Below are 25293 nucleotides of genomic sequence, written 5' to 3'. Positions count from 1 at the left end.
TCTACCAGTAGAGGGGCCCCAGTACTGAACATGAGAAATGGAGACAGTTCTTCCTTGGGGAGTTCATGTTACAGGGACACACACACACACACACACACACACACACACACACACACACAAGCAGACAAAACAAAACAAAAAAACTGCAAGTTGTAGTAGGTACCATGTGGCATATTTCTGTGGACCTGAGATAGAAAATAAATAGTGATGGGAGTGAGGGATGCTCTAGACAGGACAGTCATGAAATGCTCTTTTTTTTTTTTTAAGTGTAAAGCTCTCAGACTGCATTCCCCCCACCCCACATCACCCTCAAAAAAGAGGGGAGGGGGAAAGAAATAGTCATCAATGGCAAAAGGCAGTTGTAGTAAATCTGACTTCAATCTCAGGAGGGAACTCTGGGCCTCTCTTCATGGTTTCTGGTACTCTACAAGGTCAGAGAAACTCCTCCAGGAATGAACTCTAGAAATAATCCCTGAAGGCAGAGTCTTAGGGCAGGTTCCTCTAAACAGCAGCCAGGTGAGCCTGTCAAGTGGATCTTGAGGAGGAGTGAAGGGAGTAGAGCCTTCTGGACAAAGACATGGCGGGTTCTGGGATCCCGGAGCAGGAGGGGCAGGAAGGAGACAGAATGGAGATGCAGGTGAGAGGTAGGACTGCCAAGGGTGAGGGAAGAGAAGGAGCAGGGTGAGTGGGCTGAGTGTCAGGTTGTGGAGGAGCAGCTGGTGGGATGGTGGTGTGCTGGCAGAGCTGGGGAAGCCTGGGCGATGCAGGGGCAGCAGAGGATCCAGAGCCCAGTTTGACTGTGGTGAGGTCTTGGACTCCTATTGGAGAGGTTCAGGATGAAGATAGGAATTTATTGTTAGCTTGTAGAAAGCATATAAAATCACCTAAGAAGAGGAAAAACCAAAAAAAAAAAAAAAAAAAAAAAGAGGAAAAACAATGGGATCAAAGATTGAGTCCTGGATGCCCCAACATTTAGTAGGAGGAGCCAGAAAAGGACACTGGGAAGAAGTGTCCAGTGTGAAAGAAGAAAACTCAGGAAAACATAATGTCATTGGAGCTAGACAAAGTATATTTTAAGATAAGGATCAGGGGGATCATGTTGAAGGCTCCTAGAGGAGTATGGACAATGAGGACCTAAACATGGGAACCAAATCTGGCTACAAGTTTTTGACCTTGATAACAAGAATTTCATTAAGCTGGACTGAGTAGAAGCTCCAGTGGAGGGAGTTGAAGAATGAATGTTGGCTTGTGAGTTAGCATGGCAGATGGACCACATATGAAAAACAAAGCAAATCACTAACTCCAGGGAACACATAATGCTGTTCTGATATAGAAGGGTCATCTTATTAGCCACATGACTTAGCTCAGAAGGGTGGCATTGCAAACAAACTGGTAATGCTGCTCTACCCTTCATGACATCATTGTATGAAGGAGACAGTGGATGGAGGGTGCATGTGATGGGGAGGGGTTAAAAAGCTAAGTTTTCTTTTCTTACAAGATGTATGACTCAAGATCAGGAGTTGAGGCACAGGGAATTTACAGTGCAGAAAATGTGGAAAGGTTATTTTGAGTAGGGAAATTATAAGGGAAGTGTGGAAAGAATGTAGGTTGTCTGGGGGTCCTTGTGACATGTGAGTTGCTATATTTGAAATGTAACCCATCATCACAGTGAAGAGACTTTTCCTATCCACTGAAGACTCTGTCACAGTACTTGACTAGGTTCCTGGAGTTGGGGTAGGTGGCTGTCAGTTCCCATGGACTGTCTCTGCACCTTTGAGCCTTACAGGGCCTGGAGGTCTCACTCCTCAAAGTAGTTCCCAACCCATGTTCCTGGCTATGAGGGCTGTGATGGGGGACATGCCATGAAGTTTTCCCCAATGCCCCCAGTTTCAGAGACTGAGCTTCTGAATCATGTCCTGTAGTGGCATGGGAGTGATGGGAGCATCCTCAGCTTCTCCCTGAAGTCAGCTACAATGCTACTCCTTCAGAACAATCTCCTGTGCTTCTGTGTCCTTCCTTTGACCCTATGACAGTGGCCACCTTGCCCATGAGGCTGTTGGCATGAATTCCCTTTCCTGATCCTTTGTACTGGCAACTCTGGGTGTGTCTTTCCTGGTCACTTGTCCTGCAACAGGGCTATCTGGATGGGACTCCACAAGCCTGCCTATCCCCTGTATCACCACTCCTGGGCTGGAGCCTGACCCTGCTCTGAGCACAGTAGACTTTAGATCCTTCTGTCCTTATTCTAGGCTCTGTGTCAGGTGGAAAAGGTCCTTTGACCCTCCCAGCCTCTTCTGGACAGCCATATGCTCAGATATGGTCTCCAGGTGACACACAGTCTGTCCCTTTCCCTCTGCATCCAGAGTCACAGTCACAGCAGTTCCTTTTATACTGTGGCCAATGACATTCCAGTGACCTGTATCCTTCTCTACCATCTTCAAACCAATGTATGTCCCCAGATGGTTGAATCATTGCAGATGGTTTGGGACCTGGTGGTTGTGAGAGCCTTCCAGAAAAAAGTTTGTAATGATCCAGCCAAGTCATGCTAGGGCAGTGGTATAGTTTGCTGAGATCCCAAGGAACATGCCCTGAGATGGACTGTGATGCACAGGTTGTTGGAATCTGCTTTCAGAAAGGTCCCTTGGTGACAGGCAAAGTTCATAGCATCTCCGTCTTTCACAGTGCATTGCCCAGTGATGGTGGCCTGGAAGGGCACAGTGCTGAATTCCACACCAGGTAGGGAGAAGGGGTTATAAGGTCAGGTCAGAAGCATGACAGCACCACTTACCTTGTTCCATCATAGGACCACCATCCCAAGCAGCTTTGTGAGTGTCCAAGAAAGTGGTTTGTAGAGATAGCACTATTTTTCTATAGTTTTCAGAGAGAGAGAGAGAGAGAGAGAGAGAGAGAGAGAGAGAGAGAGAGAGAGAGAGAGACAAATAAATGATGTTCTTCAAGATAATACCTATGTATTCAGGTTCGGGCCTGCTTCCAGTGTTCCATTGACTTGGCTAGGTTATCGGGAACAGAAAGGGGCGGTTCAGGGACATGGTGTTTTACTGTTCTTCTTTTTTCTTTTTAAGGATGACACAGGTGGACACTAAATCTCCTCTGATGAAACACGTGCTCACATAAATAGGTGACCAGCCAGTCCAGCAGCACTTTGCCTAGTGCCCCACCAAGAGTACCAGGATGCCCAACACAATGCTGCCCGCCTGCTTCCTTGGCCTGCTGGCCTTCGCCTCCCCTTGCTACATCCAGAATTGCCCAAAGCGTGGCAATATGGCCATGACTGAGAATGCAGAGGAGTCAGGTATCATCGTGGCCCATCTCGGGCCTGCTGGTAGTGGGTAGTGCCCAAGGACTGGCAGGGACTAGGAAAGAGGGTAGGTAGGGTATGTGGGTTGGGCATCCTACCTTCATGGGGCTCATTTTCAGGTGGAGGAGAGGAGGTGGGAAGCAGTGAACATGTTCCAGAGGGCTAATGCTATTGTGTGAATAGTGAGGGTCACCAAAGCCTCCTGTGTTAAAGACTAGGTACTTAGGATGGTGTTATTAGGATGTGAGTCAATCTGGAAGAGGTGGCACCTAGTGGGAGGACTTGTGGTTGTTGGGAGTATGTCTTTGAAGGGGACTGTGGGACCCTGGCCAATCCTTGTTCCTACCCAAAGGTGAGTGATTTTGCTTCACATTGTGATTCCGCCAGTATGTGCTCTCTCACCATGAACCATAAGCAACAAGGCCAACTGGCGATGGCCTTGGAACCTGTGAAACCATTGCCAAAATCAACTTTAATTCTCCCTAAGTTAATATCTCAGGTATTTTGCCATTGTAGGAAAACCTAACAACAGAATTAAGAAACAAAGATAAACAATTATGTATTTTAGTGGCAATAAACACATTATGTTAGAGGAGATGGGGTGTGGCTCAGTGACTGAGCAGGTGCTCAGCATGTGCAAGGTCCTGGGTTTATCCCTAGTACAACCCCCCAAAAAAGGAAAAGAAACAACTTTTGTAGATTAGTAAGAGCTATAGAGAATAAGGGAGACTCCTGCTTTCACATTTCCAAGGGTGGTCAGAGTCGACTTCCTCCTGAACAAGACCTCAGAGCCTGGAGAGGAGAGAGGCCATGTACATCAAGGCAGGAGCCGTGGTTTTCTTTGCCCCCCGCTTTTTTTCACAGCTGGGGATCCACTCGAGGGCCCATAACCTGCTGGGTGAGGGTTTTACCATTGAACTAAATCTTCAGAACTTTTATTTTCCTTTGAGTCTGGGTCTTGCTCAATTGCCGAGGCTGGCCTGGAAGGTGCAGTCCTCCTGCCTCAGCCTCCCAGTAGCTGAATGACAGGTAGCACCAGGGCCCCTGGCTCTTCACTCAGTCATGAGGTGGATCCACTTCAGTTCTGCACCTGTCGGACTCAGGACCAGTATGTTCCTCAAATGTATCCATTCCACACAAGGTGCCCTTTTGGGCTACTATAATTTTGGTCCCTTTTCTTTACCTCTTCACAGTTACAGACCATTCCTGGGTCTTCATGGTGCAGAGTCCTCAGGTAAGACAAATGGAAATTGGGGGAAAGAGAAAGCTGTGCTGTTGCTAGCAGCAGAGTCCATCTGAGAATGAGGCCCAGCCCCTGGGACACTGGCAGGGCCACTAGATGGTGCACATGAGAGGAGAGAAAGACACAGGAGGGGTGGGAGGGGCAGATGGTCTGCTGAGATGAATGAACTGTTACCTGTTCTCACACTACCTAGACTAAAGTGTAGGGGAGTACTTTAAAGAAAGTTAAGAGACCTGGGGTTTAATCTGGAGATTTCTCCCCTCTCACTCTTCTAAAGGGGAAGAAGAACAGTCATCAGTGGCAAAAGAGCAGTTGCAGTAAAGCAACACCAAGAGCTTCACCTTTAGGAGGGAACTCTGGACCTCTTCCTCATGGTTTCTAATACTCTTAAAGATTAGAGAAACTATAAATTCATTAGGAATGAACTATAGAAATGATCCCCGAAGGCATAGTCGTAGGGCAGGTTCCTCTAAATAGCAACCAGGTAAGCCCGTCAAGTGGATCCTGGGCAGGGGTGAGGGAAGCAGAGCCTTCTGGGACAAGGGAATGGCAGGTTCTGGGATCCCAAAGCAGGAGGGGCAGGAAGCAGACAGAGTCGAGATGCAGGTGACAGGTAGGACTGCCGAGGCTGAGGAAGAGAAGGAGCAGGGTGAGTGGGCTGAGTGTCAGGTTGTGGAGGAGCAGCTGGTGGGATGGTGGTGTGCTGGCAGAGCTGGGGAAGCCTGGGTGATGCAGGGGCAGCAGAGGATCCAGAGCCCAGTTTGCCATGTTAAGTCTCAGAGGCCCATTGGATACCCACAGGGAGGTGTCACTGGGCACTTGAGTGACAGCAAGTCTGACACTAGGGGGAGAGGCCTAGGATGGAGATAAGGATTTTAGTATCATTAACTTATAGAAAGTGTATAAATTTAAATTAAATCCTGGATGCTCCAACATGTAAAAGGAGGAGCCAGAAAAGGACACTGGGAGCATGTTCAGTAAAGTCAGGTAAGCATAGTGTCACTAGAGTCAAAGGAAGTGTGCTTTAAGAAAAAGACCAGGGCAACCATGTTGAATGCTGCTTGCAGAGCATGGACAATGAGGACTTGGTCTTGCCTACCAAATGTGGCAACAAGTTTATGACCTTGAAAACAGGAGTTTCAGGGAACTGGTCTGGGAAGATACCTGAGTGGAAGGAGTTGAAGAATGAATATTGGCTTGCGGATAAAAATGGTAAATGAACTACAAATGAAAAATCAAGTTGATTACTAACTCCAGGAAACACACAAAGCTGTTCTGACACAGAAGGGTCATCATACAACCACATGGTTTAGCTCAGAAGGGTGTGACTGCAAACAAATAGGTAATACTGCTCTACCCTGCATGACATCAATGTATGAAGGAGACAGTGGATGGAGGGTGCTTGTGTTGGGGAGGGGTTAAGGAGGTAAGTCTTCCCTTCTTAAAAGATGTATGAATCAACATCAGGAGTTGAGGTATAGGGAATGTATGGTTGCAGAAAGTGTGGACAAGTTCTTTTTAGAAGAGGTAATTACAAGGGAAGTGTCAGAATGTGGGTTGTCTGGGGGTCCATGAGATGCTATATTTGAATTGTAACCAGTCAACACAGTGAAGAGACTTTCCCCATCCACTAAAGTCTCTGTCACAGTACTTGACTAGGTTCCTAGAGTTGGGATAGGTGGCTGTCAGGTCCATGTGGTGTTTGTGTACCCTTGAGACTTTCCAGGCCTGGAGATCTAGCTCCTCAGAGTAGCTCCCTAACCCATGTTCCTGGCTGTAAGGGCTATGATGGGAGACATGCCACAAATTGTTCCCCTAGGCTTCCAGTCTCAGGACCCGAGACCCTGAGCCATGCCTGGTAGTGGTGTGTGTGTGTGGTGGGAGCATCCTCAGCTTCTCCCTAAAGTCTTCCATACCCCTGTCCTTGGGAACAATCCCCTGTGCTTCTGTGGCCTTCTTTAGACTCCATGACAGTGGCTACCTTGCCCATGAGGCTGCTGGCATGAATTCTCTTTTCAAAGACTGGGGTTGTAGCTCAGTGGTAGAGCGCTTGCCTAGCACCTACAAGGCACTGAGTTTGGTCCTCAGCATCACATAAAAATAAATAAAATAAAGTTATTGTGTCCATCTACAACTAAAAATATTAAAAAATATAAAAAAACACAAAAACTTTGAACTGGCCATAATAGGGGTGTCTTTCCTGGTCACTTGTCCTGCAACAATGCTAAGTGGATGGGACCCCACAAGCCTGACGGTCCCCTGCATCACCAGTCCTAGCCTGTAGGCTGACTCTGCTCTTAACATACCAGCTCCTTAAATCCTTCTACCCTCACTCTAGGGGCTTTGTCAGATGGAAGGGGCCATTTGAACCCCAGCCTCTTCTGGACAGCAAGAATGCTTAGAGATGGTCTTGAGGTGAACTTGGTCTTTTCTTCTCTCCAAATTCAGAGTCACAATCACAGTAGTTTCTGTGGCCAATGACATTCTAGTGGCCTGCACCCCTCCTCTACCATCTTCTGCAAGACAAACCAATGTGTGTCTCCAGACACTTCAACCACTGCAGACAGTTTGGGACCTAGTGATTGTGCTAGACTTCCAGAATGGATTTTGTAATGTCCAGTTGTGGTAGGGAAGTGGCGTAGTTTGCTGAGACCCCAAGGAAGACACCCTGAGATGGACCATGATACGCAGATTGTTGAAAACTGCTTTCAGAGAATTTCCCATGGTGGCAGGTATGGCTGTTCCCTACATCACCATTCCCGGCTGAAGCCTGATCCTTCTCTGAACACAGCAGCCCCTACATTCTTCTATCCCTACTCTAGGGGCTGTGTCAGGTGGAAAGGGTCCTTTGACCCTCACCCTCTTCTGGACAGCCAGAGTGTTCGAAAATGATCTCCAGGTGACACCCAGTCTGTCCCTCTTCCTGAATTTAAGTCACAACCAGAGCAGTTTCTGTCACAGTGTGGTCAATAACACTCTGGTCACCTGAGCCCTTCCTTTACCTTATTCTGCACAAAGAGACCCACATGTGTCCCCAGATGCCTGACACACTACAGATGGCTTGGGACCTGGTGGCTGTGCAAGCCTTGGGGATAGGGGTTGGTTATATCCCATCCCAGTTGTGCTGGGAGGTGGATGCTTTTCTTACACCCCAAGGAACACACCCTGAGATGGACTGTGATGCACAGGTTGTTGGAAACTGCTTTCAGGAAAGGCCCTTTGGTGACAGGCAAGACTCACAGCACTCTCACAGTGCATTGCTCAGTGATGGCGGCCTGGAAGAGCATGGTACTGGATTCCATATCAGGCAGTGAGAGGGGCTTATAGGTTATGATAGAAACAGTGACATCATACCTTACTTTGTCCCATCATAGGGACAGCATCCCAACAGCTTTTTGAATGTCCAAGAAAGCAGTTTCTACAGATAGCACTTGTTTGCTATAGGTACCAGTGCCAGCCAGCCAGCCAGCCAGACAAAGAGACAGACAGAATTCTTTTCTCATGTCTGGAGTGGCTTTAAATGTTCCATTAACTTGGCTAGCTTCTTGGGAACGGAAAAGGGCGTTTCAGGGACGTGTTTTACTGTCTTTTTTTTTTTTTTTTTTTTTTTTAGGATGACACAGGTGGCTGCCACATCACCTCTGAAGGAACACCATCCCACATAAATAGATAAACCACCTAGGCAGCAGCACACAGCCAGCCCAGGAGTACTGTTCCCTGGCCTCACTGGGAGCAACAGGATGCCCAGCACTCTGCTGCCCGTCTGCTTCCTTGGCCTGTTGGCCTTCTCCTCTGCTTGCTACATTCAGATGTGCCCAAGCGGGGGCAGAAAGATCACGATTGGGAATGAAGAGGATTCAGGTACCACTGTGGACCATCTCAGGATACCAGTCATGATCAGTGCCTTAGGATGGACCGGGGCTAGGAAAGAGGGAATCCTTGGAAGAAGCCAGTCTTGAGGGGCAGAAGGGGCTGCTGGACACTGATCCCATCCACACAGGGGATGTAAGAAATTGGGAGATGCTTCCCCAGTAACTGGGCTTGGGGTTGGATCAGGGAGAATGTAGTGGGGAGGCCTGTGCTGGGCCTCTAGGGTCCTCTCATCTGTACTAGCTGGAGGATTGGTGGTTCTGTTCCACCTGCAATTCAAGGATTTCTCCCACCCAGCACCAGCTGCTCTCAGTCACAGGTGGCTGACCTCACATACAAATGGCTACTGATCTAAGCTGGCCTTGGAAGAAGGACCACCCAAGCACCTGTAAGAAGGTTCTGCTGGGTACCTAACCCAATTCTCTTGTGTGGCATGTCCATCCGATTCTTTTTAATTCCAGCTGTGGCAGAGTTGAAGGAAATCTGATCACCATGCTTGGTTCTGCCCAGGCCACAGGTGGCGACATGTGGAGCTATAGAATAAGTGAGACTGGGCAGATGGCCAACCCCACTGCCAACCCCACTTCAAAGAAGTGTGTTGACTTCTTTGAAGGTCTGAGATACCAGGTGTGCATGTCCTCTCCAGGGTTGAGGGCCCTAAAAGCCATCTGGGTGGCTATAGTAGGGTGAGCATTGGATCATGGACCCAAGTGAGGCCCAGCAGGTTGGTGGTGGGTTGCAAGGGCAAGGCCAGACATGGGAGGAAAAACTCATGTGAGCTCTGCATATGGTCAGGGGCCCTGTCCAAGGACCAAGGGATGAAGTTTGCATAATGTGGCAAGGGGAAGCTGTGGATTAGGGTCTGGTGGGCAGATGACAGAGGAAGGCACACCAGTGATTCCTCAGCCTTTAAGAGGAAGGTGTCCTCCTGCCATAATCCATGGGAGACTGTCCCACAAGTGAAGGTGAGGATGCTGAGGGCTGTTACAGAGAGTTGGTCGTCAATCACCTGAAAACTGTGTTTAGTCCATTTTGCACCCGCCCTCGACTGCTCTCCATATCCTCCTGGTCCAAGGACCCCAGTCCCATGATTATCACCAGCACTCAGGGGCCCCCAAACCCAGGATGTGCCCCTCCTACCTGCCTGGCCTCAGGAGCGCCCCCACTTTCCTCACCCTAATTGCCCTCACCTGCATCCATCCCCGCAGAGCCATTCCCAGCAGAAGAAGATGAGGGGCCGACGGAGGATTTTCATCAACTGCCAGGAGAAGAGGAGCACCGCGTGCGCCGCGGAATCGCTCCACTGCGTCAACGAGAACTTTCTGACTTCGCCCTGCCAGCAGAGCCTGAAGCCATGCCAGAAATGGAGCCGCTGCAGCGCCCCAGGCCTGTGCTGCAACGAAGGTGCCCTACTAGGGAGGATTGGGGTGGGTGTGTGCAGGGGATACAGAGTTGGAGTTCCAGGACGCCCACGCTCTTATGGTCCTTCCCACAGATAAGTGCGCCAGAGACCTTGCGTGCCGCCCCGCCTTTGACCAAAGCGGGGGAGCCCGCGACAGGAGCAATGCCACCCAGCTGGAGGAGCCCATCTGCTGCAGATAGCTGGGGCACTGAAGTCCACCCAGCCCAGAAGGCCCGTCAGGGTTTGAGCTGCCTTCACCAGCCACTCCACGCATTTCTGCCCACCCCCTGTGGCAAAGAAAATAAACCTTTATAAATGCACCCCAGCGTTCCTCTCAGTCTCTCCAGTGGGGAGGGGAGATGGTACCTGCTAGAGCACAGACCACCAAACACCCCAGCCAGTTCATACAACAAAGGTACTGGAGGCATTTTAATATATCTCAAAATGAAAAGAGAAATTTACATCTAGAGGGGCTCCATGGGAGCAATGCTGTTTAATCCTGAGAATAGGAAAGGAGAGGAACTCCCTAGACTCTTTTCCCAAAGTGCTTGCCAACAAGCAGCTAGGAATATGGTCATCAGGTGGCCTGAGGAGCACAGAGCAGCCTGGTCAAGGCTCACACCTTTCCCAATGACCACATCCAGTGGCTGGTCTATTTGGGTCCAAATGCAAGACACCTCTGCTCTGAAGGAGCATTCTAGCTCCAGAGCTCCCCATGGGGTCAACTGAGGTCTGCAAGGCAATAGCCCCTCTGCTGGTACCTCTCCCCACCCCTCCCCAGACCCACTGGAGCAACCACCCTGTCTCTAAAGTCCCTCTCAGGCTGCTCCCTGGAGCACACACATGCAGTAATGAGGAAGAAATTGGAGCCATTGTCAGAGAGACCAGCCTCCCCTACTCTTGGAGAGGAGAATGGGATAACCCTGGGCTCACCTGCCCTCAAGTCACACTCCTCGAGGAAGTTCTGAGGCTAACATGGTCAAGCAGGTCCCAGAGCCTGTCTGTCCTGGAGATGTAGACACTGAATCTTTAGTGTGAGCTGTCCAACCCTGAGGAGCTGGTCAGACTGACCTGGGTTGCACATGCAACCAAGGGCTTGAACCCAGCAATTTGGGCAAATGACCTCACTCCAGCCAACATGTGCACATGAATTACCAGAGTATAAAGTCCCTGTGTGATCCACCTAACTTCCTCTGTTCCCCAACTGCTCATCTGCTGATGCACCCCATTACAGATGCTCAGAAACACAGGGTCCAAAGCAGACAGACATCCCATCCTCAGGCTAGGGTCACAGCTCAGTGCTGCAGTACTAGCCTAGCATGCAGGAGTCTCTGGGGTCAGGCTCCAGGAGGTGGGGCTAGGATAAGTGGCAGGGGCCTCCTGCCTTTGTGGGGCTTATATTCAGGTGGAGGAGGGGAGGTGGGAAACAGTGACCATGTTGCAGAGGGCTGTGCTACGATGTGGATACTGAGTGTCACCAAAGCCCCCTGTGTTAAAACCTTGGTCCTTAGAGAGGTGTTTTTAGGATGTGCTTCAATCTTGAAAGGTGGCACCTAGTAGGAGGATTTGTGGTTGTGGGGAACATGCCCTTGAAGGGGACAGTGGGACCCTGGCCTGTCCTTACTCTCTCTTGCCAGCCACAAGGTGAGTGGTTTTGCTCCACATTGTGACCCTGCCAGTATATGTGCCTCTCCATGGACGCAGAAGCAACGAGGCCAACTGATGATGATCTGGAATCCCTGAAGCCATTGTCAAAACCAACCTGAATCCTCCACAAGCTAATTATGTCAGGTATGTTGCCATAGTGGGGAATCCCAGCACTGGGGCACAAAGGTGAAGCCTAATACATTTCAGAGGCAATGACATGTGTGTAAGAGGAGGTGGGGTGTGGCTCAATGGTGGAGCAGGCGCTGAGCACGTGCAGAGCTTTGGGCTCCATCCCCAGCACAGCCCTGCGAACAGAAAAAACAACTTCTCTAGATCAGTAAAGTCTAGGGAGAAGGAAGGAGGGGCCTGTTTTCACACTTCTAAGGTGGTCAGTGTGGACTTCCTCCTGAGCTTGACCTCAGAGCCCTGGGCAGTGGTGAGGAGAGGTGCTACATGCTTCAAGGCAGGAGCGGTGGGTCTTTTTGCACTTCAGGGGATCCACTCCAGGGCCCCCCATGTGCTGGGCAAGGGTTTTTCCTTAGATGTAACTCATCAGAACTTTATTTTCCTTTGAGTCTGGGTCTTGCGCAGTTGCCGAGGCTGGCCTGGAAGGTGCAGTCCTCCTGCCTCAGCCTCCCAGTAGCTGGATGACAGGTAGCACCAGGGCCCCTGGCTCTTCACTCAGTCATGAGGTGGATCCTCTTCAGTTCTGCACCTGTCGGACTCAGGACCAGCATGTTCCTCAAATGTATCCATCCCACACAAGGTGCCCTCTTGGGCTCCTATAATTTTGGTCCCTTTTCTTTACCTCTTCACAGTTACAGACCATTCCTGGGTCTTCATGGTGCAGAGTCCTCAGGTAAGACAAATGGAAATTGGGGGAAAGAGAAAGCTGTGCTGTTGCTAGCAGCAGAGTCCATCTGAGAATGAGGCCCAGCCCCTGGGACACTGGCAGGGCCACTAGATGGTGCACAGAGGAGGAGAAAGACACAGGAGAGCTGGAGAGGGGCAGATGGTCTGCTGAAATGTTCTCAGATACCCTGTTCTAAGGGTAAGGGAGTACATTGAGGAATGAAAGTTACAAGACCTTTGCCCCCCCTCCCCCCGCTGGAGATTTGCAACATTTAGTTGGGAAAGCATCCTAGAAACCCTTAACCTTTTATAGCAAAATCATATGATTCCCTTAAGATATCAGTGAGCTAGGAAGAGGGGTTGGTACATCTAACAAATAAGCATGGAAACAAGTGTGACTTGCCCTAGGTCACACAGCAACTCCCTGGAGGGCTGAGGCAGGTGCCCAGGGCTTCCCTCCCTCCCTTTCTTCTTGCCATAATGCATTGAAAACCTCCCATGTGGCAAACCCGCTGCCGGCAGAGGGACCACAGTACTGAGCATGAGATGGGAGAGGTGGAAACATCCTTAGTTTCTCCCTGAAGTCAGTCAGCCACAACCCTACCCACACGTGCCAACAATCCCCAGTGCTTCTGTGACTTTCCTTTGACTGCATGACAGAGGCTACCTTGTCCATGAGGCTGCAGATGGGGATTTCTTTTCCAAAGCCTTTGAACTGGCCGCTCTTTCCTGTTTACTTGACCTGCTACAGGGTTAACTGAGTGGGACCCCATGATCCTGGGAGGTGTTTCCTGCATCACCCCTCCAGGCTGGAGCCTGACCTTCCTTCTAACACAGCAGACCCAAGAACCTCTGCCTCTATTCTAGGGGCTGTGTCGGTAGGAAAGAGTCCCATGACTCTCAGCAGCCTCAGGATAGCCACAATGCTCTGAGATGGTCTCCAGACACTTAGCCTGTCCCTGTTTCCAAATCTGACTCACAACCCCAGCAGGTTTTGTCACAGTGTGGTCAATAACACTCTGGTCACCTGAGCCCTTCCTTTATCATATCTGGTACAGAAAAACCCATGCATGTCCCCAGATGCCTGACACACTACAGATGGCTTAGGATCTGGTGGCTGTGCAAGCTTTACTGTTTAAGACCCCCAAGGAACACAGGCTGAAATGGACTGAGACGCACTGGTTGTTAGGAACTGCTTTCAGGAAAGGTCCCTTGGCGACAGGCAGTGCTCACAGCATCTCCGTCTTTCACAGTGCATTGGTCAGTGATGGCGGCCTGGAAGAGCATGGTGCTGGATTCCACACCAGGCAGGGATAGAGGTTATAGGTTAGGTCAGAAGCAGTGACAGCACCGCTTGCTTTGTTCCATCAAAGGGATATTCCAGCATCCCAAGCAGTGTTAATGAATGTCAAGAAAGCAGGTTCTATGGACAGCAGTAGTTTGCTAGATTTTCTGGTGTGTGTTGTGTATGTGAGAGAGAGAGAGAGAGAGAGAGAGAGATTGTTAAGATAATAGATAATAGATATATGGACATTCAGGCCTGGGCTGCTTGTATTGTTTCATTGACTTGGCTAGGTTCTTGGGAACGAAAGGGGTGTTTCTGGGACATGGTGTTCTACTGTCCTTATTATTATGATTATTTTTAAAGTACAAAACAGGTGGCATCCATGTTGTCTCTAAAGGAACACATGGGACATAAATAGGCAGTCCACCAAGGCAGCAGCACACAGCCAGCCCAGGAGCACTGTTCCCTGGCCTCACCCGGAGCACAGGATGCCTGGCACTCTGCTGCACGCCTACTTCCTTGGCCTGCTGGCCTTCACCTCTGGGTGCAACATCACCAATTGCGGAAACCATAGCAAAAGGGCTATGACTGAGAATACAGAAGTGTCAGGTACCACCGTGGCCCATTTTGGGGCTGCCTGTAGTGATCAGTGCCCAAGCACTGGCAGGGGCTAGGAAAGAGAGAATACTTGGGAGGAGCCAGTCTTGAGGGGCAGAAGGGGCTGCTGGACACTGACCCCATCCACACAGGGATGGAGGGAAGTGAGAGATGCTCCCCAGTAACTGGGCTGGGGCCTGAATCAGAGAGAATGCAGTGGGGAGGCCTGTGCTGGGTCTGCTGGGCTCTCTCCTCTGGACTAGCTAGGGCTTTGGAGGCTCTGACCCACCTGCAATCCCAGGCCTTCCCCACCCAGCACCAGCTGCTCTTAGCCACAGGTGGCTGACCCAGACACAGACACAGATGGTTACTGATCTAAGCTGGTCTGAGCAGGAGGACCAGACATGCATCCTATAAGGAAGTGCTGCTGGATACCTAACCCAATGCTCTTCTACTGTGTGTCCAGCTGATTCCTTTTTGTGCCAGTTGTGGCAGAGCTGAAGGAAATCTGATCACCATGCTCAGATCTTGCCTGGTCTCAGGTGGCTCCATGTGGGGCTGTTGAATAAGTGAGACTAGGCATGTGGACAACCCCACAGCCTCCCTACTGTGTGCTTTGAAGGTCTGAGGCTCCTTTGAAGGTCTGAGGCAACAGGTGTGCGTGTCTTCCCTAGGGCCCTGAAAGCCACATGGGTGGCTACATAGGGAGAGCATGGGATCATGGACCCAAGTTTCCCTGCCAGGTTGGCAGTGGGTTTCAAGGGCAAAGTCAGAAATGGGAAGAAGGACTTGTGTGTGCTCTGCATTTAGTTCAGGGCCCTTCTGCAATGTGCCAAGGGTCAAGCTGGAAAATGTGGCAGAGAAAATTCTAGATTAGGGGTGGGTGGGTCAGTGACAGAGAGGGGCACACCAGTAATGGCCCCTGAGCTGAAGAGGGAGATCTTTGCCTGCTGTAGCCCAGGGAACACCCTTTCTGAAACCGAAGGTGAAAATGCTGAGGGCTCTCAGTGAAACTGCAAACCAGTTTCTTGTTCCATTGTGCACGTGCCCTTTATTGCTGTCCAGCTGTGCTCACCTAAGGAACTTAGTCCCATGGGTGTTACCTGCACTCCTGAGCCATGAACCCCACTCTGTGCCCCTTGCACCTACCTGGCCTTGTGGGCACCCCCTCTTTCCTTACCACCTCCCTCTGGTGCTCACCCACATCCATCCCAGCAGTGCGTCTCCTCCAGCCAGGAGAAGATGGGGCACAGCTTGGGGACCAACCACTGCTGCTACGAGAAGCTGGGCTACTCCCTGTGCACAGTGGAGACAATGTGCTGCGTGGAGAACAGTCTGATTCCTCCCTGCCTGTAGAGTCTGAAGTCCTGCAGCAACCGAAGGCTGTGCTGCCAGAAGGTGTGCTCTTGGGGGGTTGGTGGAGCGGGTGCCTGTGGGGCACACAGAGGTGGAGGCTGGGAGCTGTGCCCACCCCTGTGGCGTCTGTGCTCATATGGTCTTTCCCACAGATAAGTGTGCCAGTGACCCGGCGTGCCGCCAAGCCTTTGACAGAAGCCCTAGAACCTGGGAATGGAGTAGAGTCAAGGACCATGTGACACCTATCTGGGACCTGCTGCAGAGTTTGCTGAAGAAATGGAAAATGCGCAGCTGGGTCTGAGCCACCTTCACCTGCCACCATCAATGTTTCTGCATGCCGGTGTGGAAAGGAAGTAAACATTTCTAAAAGCACCATATCAGTCTCAGTCTCTGGGGTAGGGAGGAGAGACTGGGGTTGTATGTGATGCTTAGACCTCCTAACTCCATCACCCCCCAGCTCGTTCATGCACCCGAAGGATTGGGCCCGTCCACCCCAAACTAGGATACATCTTGTCTTGGAATCATTTTTGAGCACATGCAAGAGAGACTGATTGTGTAGGGGAAGTGATCTTGGGGACAGTAGAGTCAGACAGAAAGCCAAGGACAGAGCCACTTGGAGACAGTGAGCGGAAAAGCCAGAGAGGTGGCCTGCTAGAGAGGTGGCCTGCTATTCTCCCATGGAGAGGAAGAAGACAGGAAGCAGGGGAAAAAGGAGATAGGGGCAGAGGAAGAGGAAGAGAGACCTGGAGGCACTGAGAGTGATGAAGAGAGAAGTGAGAAAGGTGGAAGGGGACAAGCCAAGGGGTGACCATCTTGCTCTCACTTTCATCCCAGGAGACTAAGACACTAAACAACTCAGCAGAACATACCCAGAGAGCTGGCTTCCCAGTGCAAGGTCTATTTCATCCAAGGCTGTGTTGGTGATGGAAGGGGGCAATGTCACCCAGGACCTGGAGGGAGAGGACCACCTGCTATCTGTTGGGGTGGACCCCCCATTAGGGACTCTCCACAGAGTGCCAGGCAGACCCCGCTGAGAAACGAGGTACAAGCCTCCACAGAGACAGCCCCACACCACCATTCACACTCTCAGAGAAGGAGGAAAGCAACTGCTGAGGCCATGCCTGTGACCCTTGTCCACAACCCAAATAGCTCCCTGAGAAGCACATTCAGAACCATAGACGCCCAGAGAAACACACACGGGACATGAAGACAGACAGACACAGGTGTCCACACACTTAAGTGCACTCAGTCTGCCTCTGCCCTTGGACGCACTCACCATCAGGCAAAGATGTCACCAGCACTTGGCCCCTGCCCCTACATTCCTTTCTGTCCCCTCACCTCCTTTCTCCCCACTCTGTTGGCTCCTTGGCTCTCTCTGGCTTCTCTCTCAGGCCCCTCCACCCCTCATTTGCCTCCAGTGTCCTCTCACCTCCTCATCACCTCCCATTCTTCTCTTTTTGGCTCTCTGCTCTCAGGGCTCTGCTTGGGCTCTCTTCCTTCAGGGGGCCAGTAGAGGTTGCATTTCCCTGGGGATCCTCTGTCAGAGGAGCCAGACTCAGGCCTGGGGGGATCCCAGGCAGAGACAAGTCACTCCAAGTGCTCTCTGCCCCCATCCCCACAAGGCTTTGTCCAGATTCTGTGACCCAAGCAGCTCAGGCTGGGTCAACCTTGGACAAATTCCAAGTGCCCTGGCTACTTCAGGCTGTCTTGCAGTCTCCTCAGAGTTCCTGTGCTGACACTGGCAGGGCCACTAGATGCTGCACATGAGAAGAGAGAAAGATACAGGAGTGGTCCCCAGGAGCATATGGTCTGCTGAAATGTTCTCAGATAACCTGTTCTAAGGGTAAGGGAGTACTTTAAGGAATGAAAGTTAAGAGACCTTTGGCCCACCCCACCTGGAGATTTGCAATATTTAGTCGGAAAAGCATCCTAGAAAACCTTAACCTTTTATAGCAAAATCATATGATTCCCTTAAGATGTCAGTGAGCTAGGAAGAGGGGTTGGTACTTCTAGCAAATAAGCATGGAAACAAGTGTGACTTGCCCTAGGTCACACAGCAACTCCCTGGAGAGCTGAGGCAGGTGCCCAGGGCTTCCCTCCCTCCCTTTCTTCTTTCCATAATGCATTGAAAACCTCCCATGTGGCAAACTGCCAGCAGAGGGACCACAATACTGAGCATGGGAGATGGAGACATTCCTTACTTGGGACTTTCATTTTACAGGGATAGAGACACACACACACAGACACACCACACTGAAGCTGAACTCTAAACTGTAGTAGGTTCCATGTGACATAATAATATAGTTTCAAGATATAAAATCATAGTGATGGGAGTGAGGGATGCTCTAACAGGTTATTAGGAATGCTCCTCCTCTTTTTATTTTTCGCCAGTATAAAGCTCACAGACTGCCCTCCCCCTTCTCACTCTCCCAAAGGAAGTGCGAGAACAGTCATCAATGGCAAAGGCAGTTGTAGTAAAGCAACACAAAGAAATGGCTTTGCCTCCATGAAAGGAATTCTGGGCCTCTTCCTTGTGGTTTCCAGTACTCTTCAAGATCAGAGAAATGTCTCCAGAAATGAACTATAGAAATGATCCCTGGAGGCATAGCCTTTGGTCAGGTTCCCCTTAATGGGATCCACATAAGCTAGTCAAGTGGATCCTGGGCAGGGGTGAGGGGAGTAGAGCCTTCTGGACAAAGACATGGCAGATTCTGGGATCCCAAAGCAGGAGGGGCAGGAAGCAGACAGAGTAGAGATGCAGGTGACAGGTAGGACTGCCGAGGCTGAGGAAGAGAAGGAGCAGGTGAGTGGGCTGAGTGTCAGGTTGTGGAGGAGCAGCTGGTGGGATGGTGGTGGCGATGCAGGGGCAGCAGAGGATCCAGAGCCCAGTTTGCCATGTTAAGTCTCAGAGGCCCATTGGATACCCACAGGGAGGTGTCACTGGGCACTTGAGTGACAGCAAGTCTGACCCAGGATGGAGATAAGGATTTGGGAACCATTAGTTTATAGGAAGTGTAGAAAATCAGCTCACAGAAGAGAAGAGAAGAGATGGAGAACTCATTCCTGGATGCCCCAACTTTTAGAAGAGGGAGGCAGAAAAAGGACAGTGGGAAGAAGTGTCCAGTGGGAGGGAAGAAAAATCAGGAAAGTATATGTCACTGGAGCCAATGAAATGTGTTTTAAGGAAAGGACCAGATCAACCATGTTGAATGCTGCTTAGGGAGTATGGATAATGAGGACCTGGATATGCCCACCAAATTTGGCAATACAGAGGTAGTTTTTGACCTTGCTAAAAGGAGTTTCAGTGGACTGGTTCGAGCCTGAGAAAAGGAGTTGAAGAATTAATTTAGCTAGTGAATTGGCATGGCAGATGACCATGAATGAAAAAGAAATCCCATCACTAACTCCAGGGAACACAAAGGTTGTTCTGGGATAGAAGGGTCATTATACTAACCACATGGCTTAGCTGAGTAGGGTGTGATTGCAACCAAACTGGTAATGTTGCTCTACCCTTCATGGCATCATTGTATGAAGAAGACAGTGGATGGAGGGTGCATGGGATGGGGAGGGATTAAAGAGCCAAGTCTTCCCTTCTTAAAAGATATGTGAATCAACATCAGGAGTTGAGGCACAGGGAATGTAAGGTTGCAGAGAGTGTGGAAAAGTCGCTTTGGAAGGGTAATTATAAGGTAAGTGTGGAAGGAATGTGGGTTGTCTGGGGGTCCATGTGACATGTGAGGTGCTGCATTTGAAGGGGAACCAGTCAACAGTAGAGAGACTTTCCCAGCCACTGCAGGCTCTGAGTGGTAGGTACTGGGGGAAGCAGGCTCTCTGCCATCTGCACCTGGAAGGAGTTTGGAATATTCAGTGGGGCCTGGTGTGGGAGGCAGGTCTTAAAATAATGACCCTGGTGGATGTGACTGATGGAGACAGGGACCCAGGGCTTGTGCCCCTCAATCATTCTGGCTCCAAGTGTTTTCAGATGGTAACTAGGAGCAACAGTGCAGAGAGGGTAAGGTTTGGACCTGGTCTGGGCTGGTCTTACAATGCACAGAGCCTTGGCCAATGGCTTGCAACCCAGCTTGTTTCCAGACACAGGTGGATGAAAGGGTTTTCCCTACCTGACTCGGGAAGCTGCTCTCTCTGGAAAAATTTCTTCAGCATTTAGGATTGACATGAATAATACAGTGCTACTCCTAATAAGCTGTACAATGGCACAAGCACTTTACTCCAGCTTTTGCATATTAAATGTTCAGTGTCCATACGACACTAGCTGCTGATCTTCCTTACTTAACGTGTAAAGAAAGTGAGGCACAGAGAAGTCAGTGACTCAAGCAATACAGTCCAGATCCTGCCCCTGGCCACTGGTCTCCTGTGTCCCTAATATGAACTGCCTTAGGCTCCTTAGTCCCTACGAGGTCATTCCTGAAAGTCTTATTGTCAGGTCCTCAGTGTGGGAGGCTCCCTCCTTGTCTGTCTTACCTCTCAATGTACTTGGTAGGGTGAGTCTACTTAGTCCCCTGGAGTTTCCTTAAAGCACCCTCATGCCTGGAGAGGCAGCAAAGCACCTACAGGGACTGGGAGAAGTGGGGAGTGTGCACTGCTTGAGAAGAATGTATTCCCAGCCTGGGTCCAAGACCAGGGTGTCACTCCAGTGGCCTAGGGAAGGAGGAAAGAGGCTGTGGCCCTGTAGACCTGCCAGCCTGAGGTCAGAAACACATAGCAGCTTTCCTGGGCTGGGTCCATTTGACTGGACCCTCCTCCTTACACCCTTAGCCCAGAGCTCCCAAGGAACCCCTTCCACCCTGACCTTACATGGCACTTCCCAGGGTCCAGAAGGTGGTAACTGTAGGGGCAGGTGGCTGTTAAGGCCCATGAAGCTGTCCTTGCACCTGTGGACCTTATTGGCCCTGGAGTTCTTGCACCTCACAGTATCTCCCCAACTAATGTTTCTGACTGGCAGTACTGTGATGAGGGACATGCCACAAAATTGTCACCAAGGCCCTCAGTCTCAGGGCCTAGTCCCTGAACTGTGCCCTGTAGTGGCATGGGAGAGGTGGAAGCATCCTCAGGTTCTCCCTGAAGTCAGCCACAATCCTACCCACATGTGCCAACAACCCCTTGTGCTTCTGTGACTTTCCTTTGACTGCATGACAGAGGCTACCTTGTCCATGAGGCTGCAGATGGGGATTTCTTTTCCAAAGCCTTTGAACTGGCCACTCTTTCCTGTTTACTTGACCTGCTACAGGGTTAACTGAGTGGGACCCCATGATCCTGGGAGGTGTTTCCTGCATCACCCCTCCAGGCTGGAGCCTGACCTTCCTTCTAACACAGCAGACCCAAGAACCTCTGCCTCTATTCTAGGGGCTGTGTCGGTAGGAAAGAGTCCCATGACTCTCAGCAGCCTCAGGATGGCCACAATGCTCTGAGATGGTCTCCAGACACTTAGCCTGTCCCTGTTTCCAAATCTGACTCACAACCCCAGCAGGTTTTGTCACAGTGTGGTCAATAACACTCTGGTCACCTGAGCCCTTCCTTTATCATATCTGGTACAGAAAAACCCATGCATGTCCCCAGATGCCTGACACACTGCAGATGGCTTGGGATCCGGTGGCAGTGCAAGTCTTGGGGAAAGGGATAGATTACATTTGAGCCAGTTTTGCTGGGGCAGTGGACACTTGGATACTGTTTAAGACCCCCAAGGAACACAGGCTGAAATGGACTGAGATGCACTGGTTGTTGGGAACTGCTTTCAGGAAAGTCCCTTGGCGACAGGCAGTGCTCACAGCATCTCCGTCTTTCACAGTGCATTGGTCAGTGATGGCGGCCTGGAAGAGCATGGTGCTGGATTCCACACCAGGCAGGGATAGAGGTTATAGGTTAGGTCAGAAGCAGTGACAGCACCACTTGCTTTGTTCCATCAAAGGGATATTCCAGCATCCCAAGCAGTGTTATGATGTCAAGAAAGCAGGTTCTATGGATAGCAGTAGTTTGCTAGATTTTCTGGTGTGTGTTGTGTGTGTGTGTGTGTGTGTGTGTGTGTGTATGTGAGAGAGAGAGAGAGAGAGAGAGATTGTTAAGATAATAGATAATAGATATATGGACATTCAGGCCTGGGGCTGCTTGTATTGTTTCATTGACTTGGCTAGGTTCTTGGGAACAGAAAGGGGTGTTTCTGGGACGTGGTGTTCTAATGTCCTTATTATTACAATTATTTTTTAAGCATGACACAGGTGGCATCCATGTTGTCACATGGGACATAAATAGGCAGTCCACCAAGGCAGCAGCACACCCACAGCCCAGGAGCACTGTTCCCCGGCCTCACCCGGAGCACAGGATGCCTGGCACTCTGCTGCGCGCCTACTTCCTTGGCCTGCTGGCCTTCACCTTTGCCTGCCGCATGAGCAACTGCCAAAACGGTGGCAAAAGGGCAATGTCTGAGAATTCAGAGGACTCAGGTACCACCGAGGCCCATCTTGGGGCTGCCTGTAGTGGTCAGTGCCCAAGCACTGGCAGGGGCTAGGAAAGAGAGAATGCTTGGGAGGAGCCAGTCGTGAGGGGCAGAAGGGGCTGCTGGACACTGACCCCATCCACACAGGGATGGAGGGAAGTGAGAGATGCTCCCCAGTAACTGGGCTGGGGCCTGAATCAGAGAGAATGCAGTGGGGAGGCCTGTGCTGGGTCTGCTGGGCTCTCTCCTCTGGACTAGCTAGGGCTTTGGAGGCTCTGACCCACCTGCAATCCCAGGCCTTCCCCACCCAGCACCAGCTGCTCTTAGCCACAGGTGGCTGACCCAGACACAGACACAGATGGTTACTGATCTAAGCTGGTCTGAGCAGGAGGACCAGACAAGCATCCTATAAGGAAGTGCTGCTGGATACCTAACCCAATGCTCTTCTACTGTGTGTCCAGCTGATTCCTTTTTGTGCCAGTTGTGGCAGAGCTGAAGGAAATCTGATCACCATGCTCAGATCTTGCCTGGTCTCAGGTGGCTCCATGTGGGGCTGTTGAATAAGTGAGACTAGGCATGTGGACAACCCCACAGCCTCCCTACTGTGTGCTTTGAAGGTCTGAGGCTCCTTTGAAGGTCTGAAGCAACAGGTGTGCGTGTCTTCCCTAGGGCCCTGAAAGCCACATGGGTGGCTACATAGGGAGAGCATGGGATCATGGACCCAAGTTTCCCTGCCAGGTTGGCAGTGGGTTTCAAGGGCAAAGTCAGAAATGGGAAGAAGGACTTGTGTGTGCTCTGCATTTAGTTCAGGGCCCTTCTGCAATGTGCCAAGGGTCAAGCTGGAAAATGTGGCAGAGAAAATTCTAGATTAGGGGTGGGTGGGTCAGTGACAGAGAGGGGCACACCAGTAATGGCCCCTGAGCTGAAGAGGGAGATCTTTGCCTGCTGTAGCCCAGGGAACACCCTTTCTGAAACCGAAGGTGAAAATGCTGAGGGCTCTCAGTGAAACTGCAAACCAGTTTCTTGTTCCATTGTGCACGTGCCCTTATTGCTGTCCAGCTGTGCTCACCTAAGGAACTTAGTCCCATGGGTGTCACCTGCACTCCTGAGCCATGAACCCCACTCTGTGCCCCTTGCACCTACCTTGTGGGCACCCCCTCTTTCCTTACCACATCCCTCTGGTGCTCACCCACATCCATCCCAGCAGTGCGTCTCCTCCAGCCAGGAGAAGATAAGGCACAGCTTGGGGACCAACGTCTGCTGCTACGAGAAGCTGGGCTACTCCCTGTGCACAGTGGAGACAATGTGCTGCGTGGAGAACAGTCTGATTCCTCCCTGCCTGTAGAGTCTGAAGTCCTGCAGCAACCGAAGGCTGTGCTGCCAGAAGGTGTGCTCTTGGGGGGTTGGTGGAGCGGGTGCCTGTGGGGCACACAGAGGTGGAGGCTGGGAGCTGTGCCCACCCCTGTGGCATCTGTGCTCATATGGTCTTTCCCACAGATAAGTGTGCCGGCGACCCGGCGTGCCGCCAAGCCTTTGAAAAACGCCATGGAACCAGGGGCATAAGTATAGCCCACTACCAGGGATCAGCCATGATGCAAGTGCTGCAGAGACTAGTGAATCGTTTGAAATACAGCATCCAACCCTGAGCCACCTTCACCTGCCACCATCAATGTTTCTGCTTGCCGGTGTGGAAAGGAAGTAAACATTTCTAAAAGCACCATATCAGTCTCAGTCTCTGGGGTAGGGAGGAGAGACTGGGGTTGTATGTGATGCTTAGACCTCCTAACTCCATCACCCCCCAGCTCGTTCATGCACCTGAAGGATTGGGCCCGTCCACCCCAAACTAGGATACATCTTGTCTTGGAATCATTTTTGAGCACATCCAAGAGAGACTGATTGTAGGGGAAGTGATCTTGGGGACAGTAGAGTCAGACAGAAAGCCAAGGACAGAGCCACTTGGAGACAGTGAGTGGAAAGGCCAGAGAGGTGACCTGCTAGAGAGGTGGCCCGCTATTCTCCCATGGAGAGGAAGAAGACAGGAAGCAGGGGGAAAAGGAGATAGGGGCAGAGGAGGAGGAAGAGAGACCTGGAGGCACTGAGAGTGATGAAGAGAGAAGTGAGAAAGGTGGAAGGGGACAAGCCAAGGGGTGACCATCTTGCTCTCACTTTCATCCCAGGAGACTAAGACACTAAACAACTCAGCAGAACATACCCAGAGAGCTGGCTTCCCAGTGCAAGGTCTATTTCATCCAAGGCTGTGTTGGTGATGGAAGGGGGCAATGTCACCCAGGACCTGGAGGGAGAGGACCACCTGCTATCTGTTGGGGTGGACCCCCCATTAGGGACTCTCCACAGAGTGCCAGGCAGACCCCGCTGAGAAACGAGGTACAAGCCTCCACAGAGACAGCCCCACACCACCATTCACACTCTCAGAGAAGGAGGAAAGCAACTGCTGAGGCCATGCCTGTGACCCTTGTCCACAACCCAAATAGCTCCCTGAGAAGCACATTCAGAACCACAGACGCCCAGAGAAACACACACGGGACATGAAGACAGACAGACACAGGTGTCCACACACTTAAGTGCACTCAGTCTGCCTCTGCCCTTGGACGCACTCACCATCAGGCAAAGATGTCACCAGCACTTGGCCCCTGCCCCTACATTCCTTTCTGTCCCCTCACCTCCTTTCTCCCTACTCTGTTGGCTCCTTGGCTCTCTCTGGCTTCTCTCTCAGGCCCCTCCACCCCTCATTTGCCTCCAGTGTCCTCTCACCTCCTCATCACCTCCCATTCTTCTCTTTTTGGCTCTCTGCTCTCAGGGCTCTGCTTGGGCTCTCTTCCTTCAGGGGGCCAGTAGAGGTTGCATTTCCCTGGGGATCCTCTGTCAGAGGAGCCAGACTCAGGCCTGGGGGGATCCCAGGCAGAGACAAGTCACTCCAAGTGCTCTCTGCCCCCATCCCCACAAGGCTTTGTCCAGATTCTGTGACCCAAGCAGCTCAGGCTGTGTGAGCTCTGGACAGATTCCAGATGCCCTGGCCACTTCAGGCTGTCTTGCAGTCTCCTTAGATGTCCTGTGCTGACCTGGCCCGGCAACCTGTGCAGTGGCAGTGCCCAGTTGACAGGTCCAACTGTGTGGAGCTGGTCAGTGTTGGGCTCCTGTCCCTTTCCTGGCTTCCTGCTCCTTCTCCCTGTGGCCTGCCCAGTTAGGGTAGGATCTGAGCAGGGCTAGACTTCACAGGACTCTATTAACCTCCAGACAGAAGAGGGTGGAA

General features: G+C 51.1%; 3 protein-coding genes and 3 non-coding genes across 6 annotated transcripts; 3 read left to right on the top strand and 3 right to left on the bottom strand.

The window, feature by feature from the left end:
* Positions 1 to 272: 272 nt before the first annotated feature.
* Positions 273 to 488, bottom strand: LOC124978563 (small nucleolar RNA U3). The gene has a single exon (XR_007107535.1). It is a non-coding gene; the product is annotated as a small nucleolar RNA U3 (small nucleolar RNA).
* A 2704-nt stretch (positions 489 to 3192) lies between these two features.
* LOC124976296 (vasopressin-neurophysin 2-copeptin-like) lies at positions 3193 to 10034 on the top strand. Its single transcript, XM_047539246.1, has 4 exons — positions 3193 to 3343; positions 4513 to 4553; positions 9641 to 9836; positions 9928 to 10034. The coding sequence occupies exons 1-4, from the start codon at positions 3193 to 3195 to the stop codon at positions 10032 to 10034; spliced, it is 495 nt and encodes a 164-aa protein (XP_047395202.1).
* On the bottom strand, positions 4805 to 5018 carry LOC124978562 (small nucleolar RNA U3). Its single transcript, XR_007107534.1, has one exon. It is a non-coding gene; the product is annotated as a small nucleolar RNA U3 (small nucleolar RNA).
* Positions 10035 to 14106: 4072 nt separating the features above from the next.
* Positions 14107 to 15872, top strand: LOC124976295 (vasopressin-neurophysin 2-copeptin-like). Its single transcript, XM_047539245.1, has 3 exons — positions 14107 to 14227; positions 15434 to 15613; positions 15724 to 15872. Exons 1-3 carry the CDS (start codon positions 14107 to 14109, stop codon positions 15870 to 15872), a joined length of 450 nt encoding a protein of 149 aa, XP_047395201.1.
* Positions 15873 to 17967: 2095 nt separating this feature from the next.
* Positions 17968 to 18183, bottom strand: LOC124978561 (small nucleolar RNA U3). The gene has a single exon (XR_007107533.1). It is a non-coding gene; the product is annotated as a small nucleolar RNA U3 (small nucleolar RNA).
* A 3725-nt stretch (positions 18184 to 21908) lies between these two features.
* On the top strand, positions 21909 to 23668 carry LOC124976294 (vasopressin-neurophysin 2-copeptin-like). The gene is made up of 3 exons (XM_047539244.1): positions 21909 to 22029; positions 23230 to 23409; positions 23520 to 23668. Exons 1-3 carry the CDS (start codon positions 21909 to 21911, stop codon positions 23666 to 23668), a joined length of 450 nt encoding a protein of 149 aa, XP_047395200.1.
* The last annotated feature ends 1625 nt before the right edge of the window (positions 23669 to 25293 follow it).

Source organism: Sciurus carolinensis, chromosome 2 (assembly GCF_902686445.1).
Source record: "Sciurus carolinensis chromosome 2, mSciCar1.2, whole genome shotgun sequence".
NCBI classification, from domain to species: Eukaryota; Metazoa; Chordata; class Mammalia; order Rodentia; family Sciuridae; genus Sciurus; species Sciurus carolinensis.
The sequence above is the reverse complement of the archived record's forward strand: the minus strand, read 5'-3'. Positions and strand labels throughout refer to the sequence as shown.

Coding starts and splice junctions, on each gene's coding strand:
- LOC124976296 (XM_047539246.1), top strand. CDS start 3,193: ATGCCCAACACAATGCTGCCCGCCTGCTTCCTTGGCCTGCTGGCCTTC. Junction 3,344..4,512: donor GGCCCATCTCGGGCCTGCTG/GTAGTGGGTAGT, acceptor ACCTCTTCACAG/TTACAGACCATTCCTGGGTC. Junction 4,554..9,640: donor TCATGGTGCAGAGTCCTCAG/GTAAGACAAATG, acceptor CCATCCCCGCAG/AGCCATTCCCAGCAGAAGAA.
- LOC124976295 (XM_047539245.1), top strand. CDS start 14,107: ATGCCTGGCACTCTGCTGCACGCCTACTTCCTTGGCCTGCTGGCCTTC. Junction 14,228..15,433: donor TGAGAATACAGAAGTGTCAG/GTACCACCGTGG, acceptor CCATCCCAGCAG/TGCGTCTCCTCCAGCCAGGA. Junction 15,614..15,723: donor GAAGGCTGTGCTGCCAGAAG/GTGTGCTCTTGG, acceptor TCTTTCCCACAG/ATAAGTGTGCCAGTGACCCG.
- LOC124976294 (XM_047539244.1), top strand. CDS start 21,909: ATGCCTGGCACTCTGCTGCGCGCCTACTTCCTTGGCCTGCTGGCCTTC. Junction 22,030..23,229: donor TGAGAATTCAGAGGACTCAG/GTACCACCGAGG, acceptor CCATCCCAGCAG/TGCGTCTCCTCCAGCCAGGA. Junction 23,410..23,519: donor GAAGGCTGTGCTGCCAGAAG/GTGTGCTCTTGG, acceptor TCTTTCCCACAG/ATAAGTGTGCCGGCGACCCG.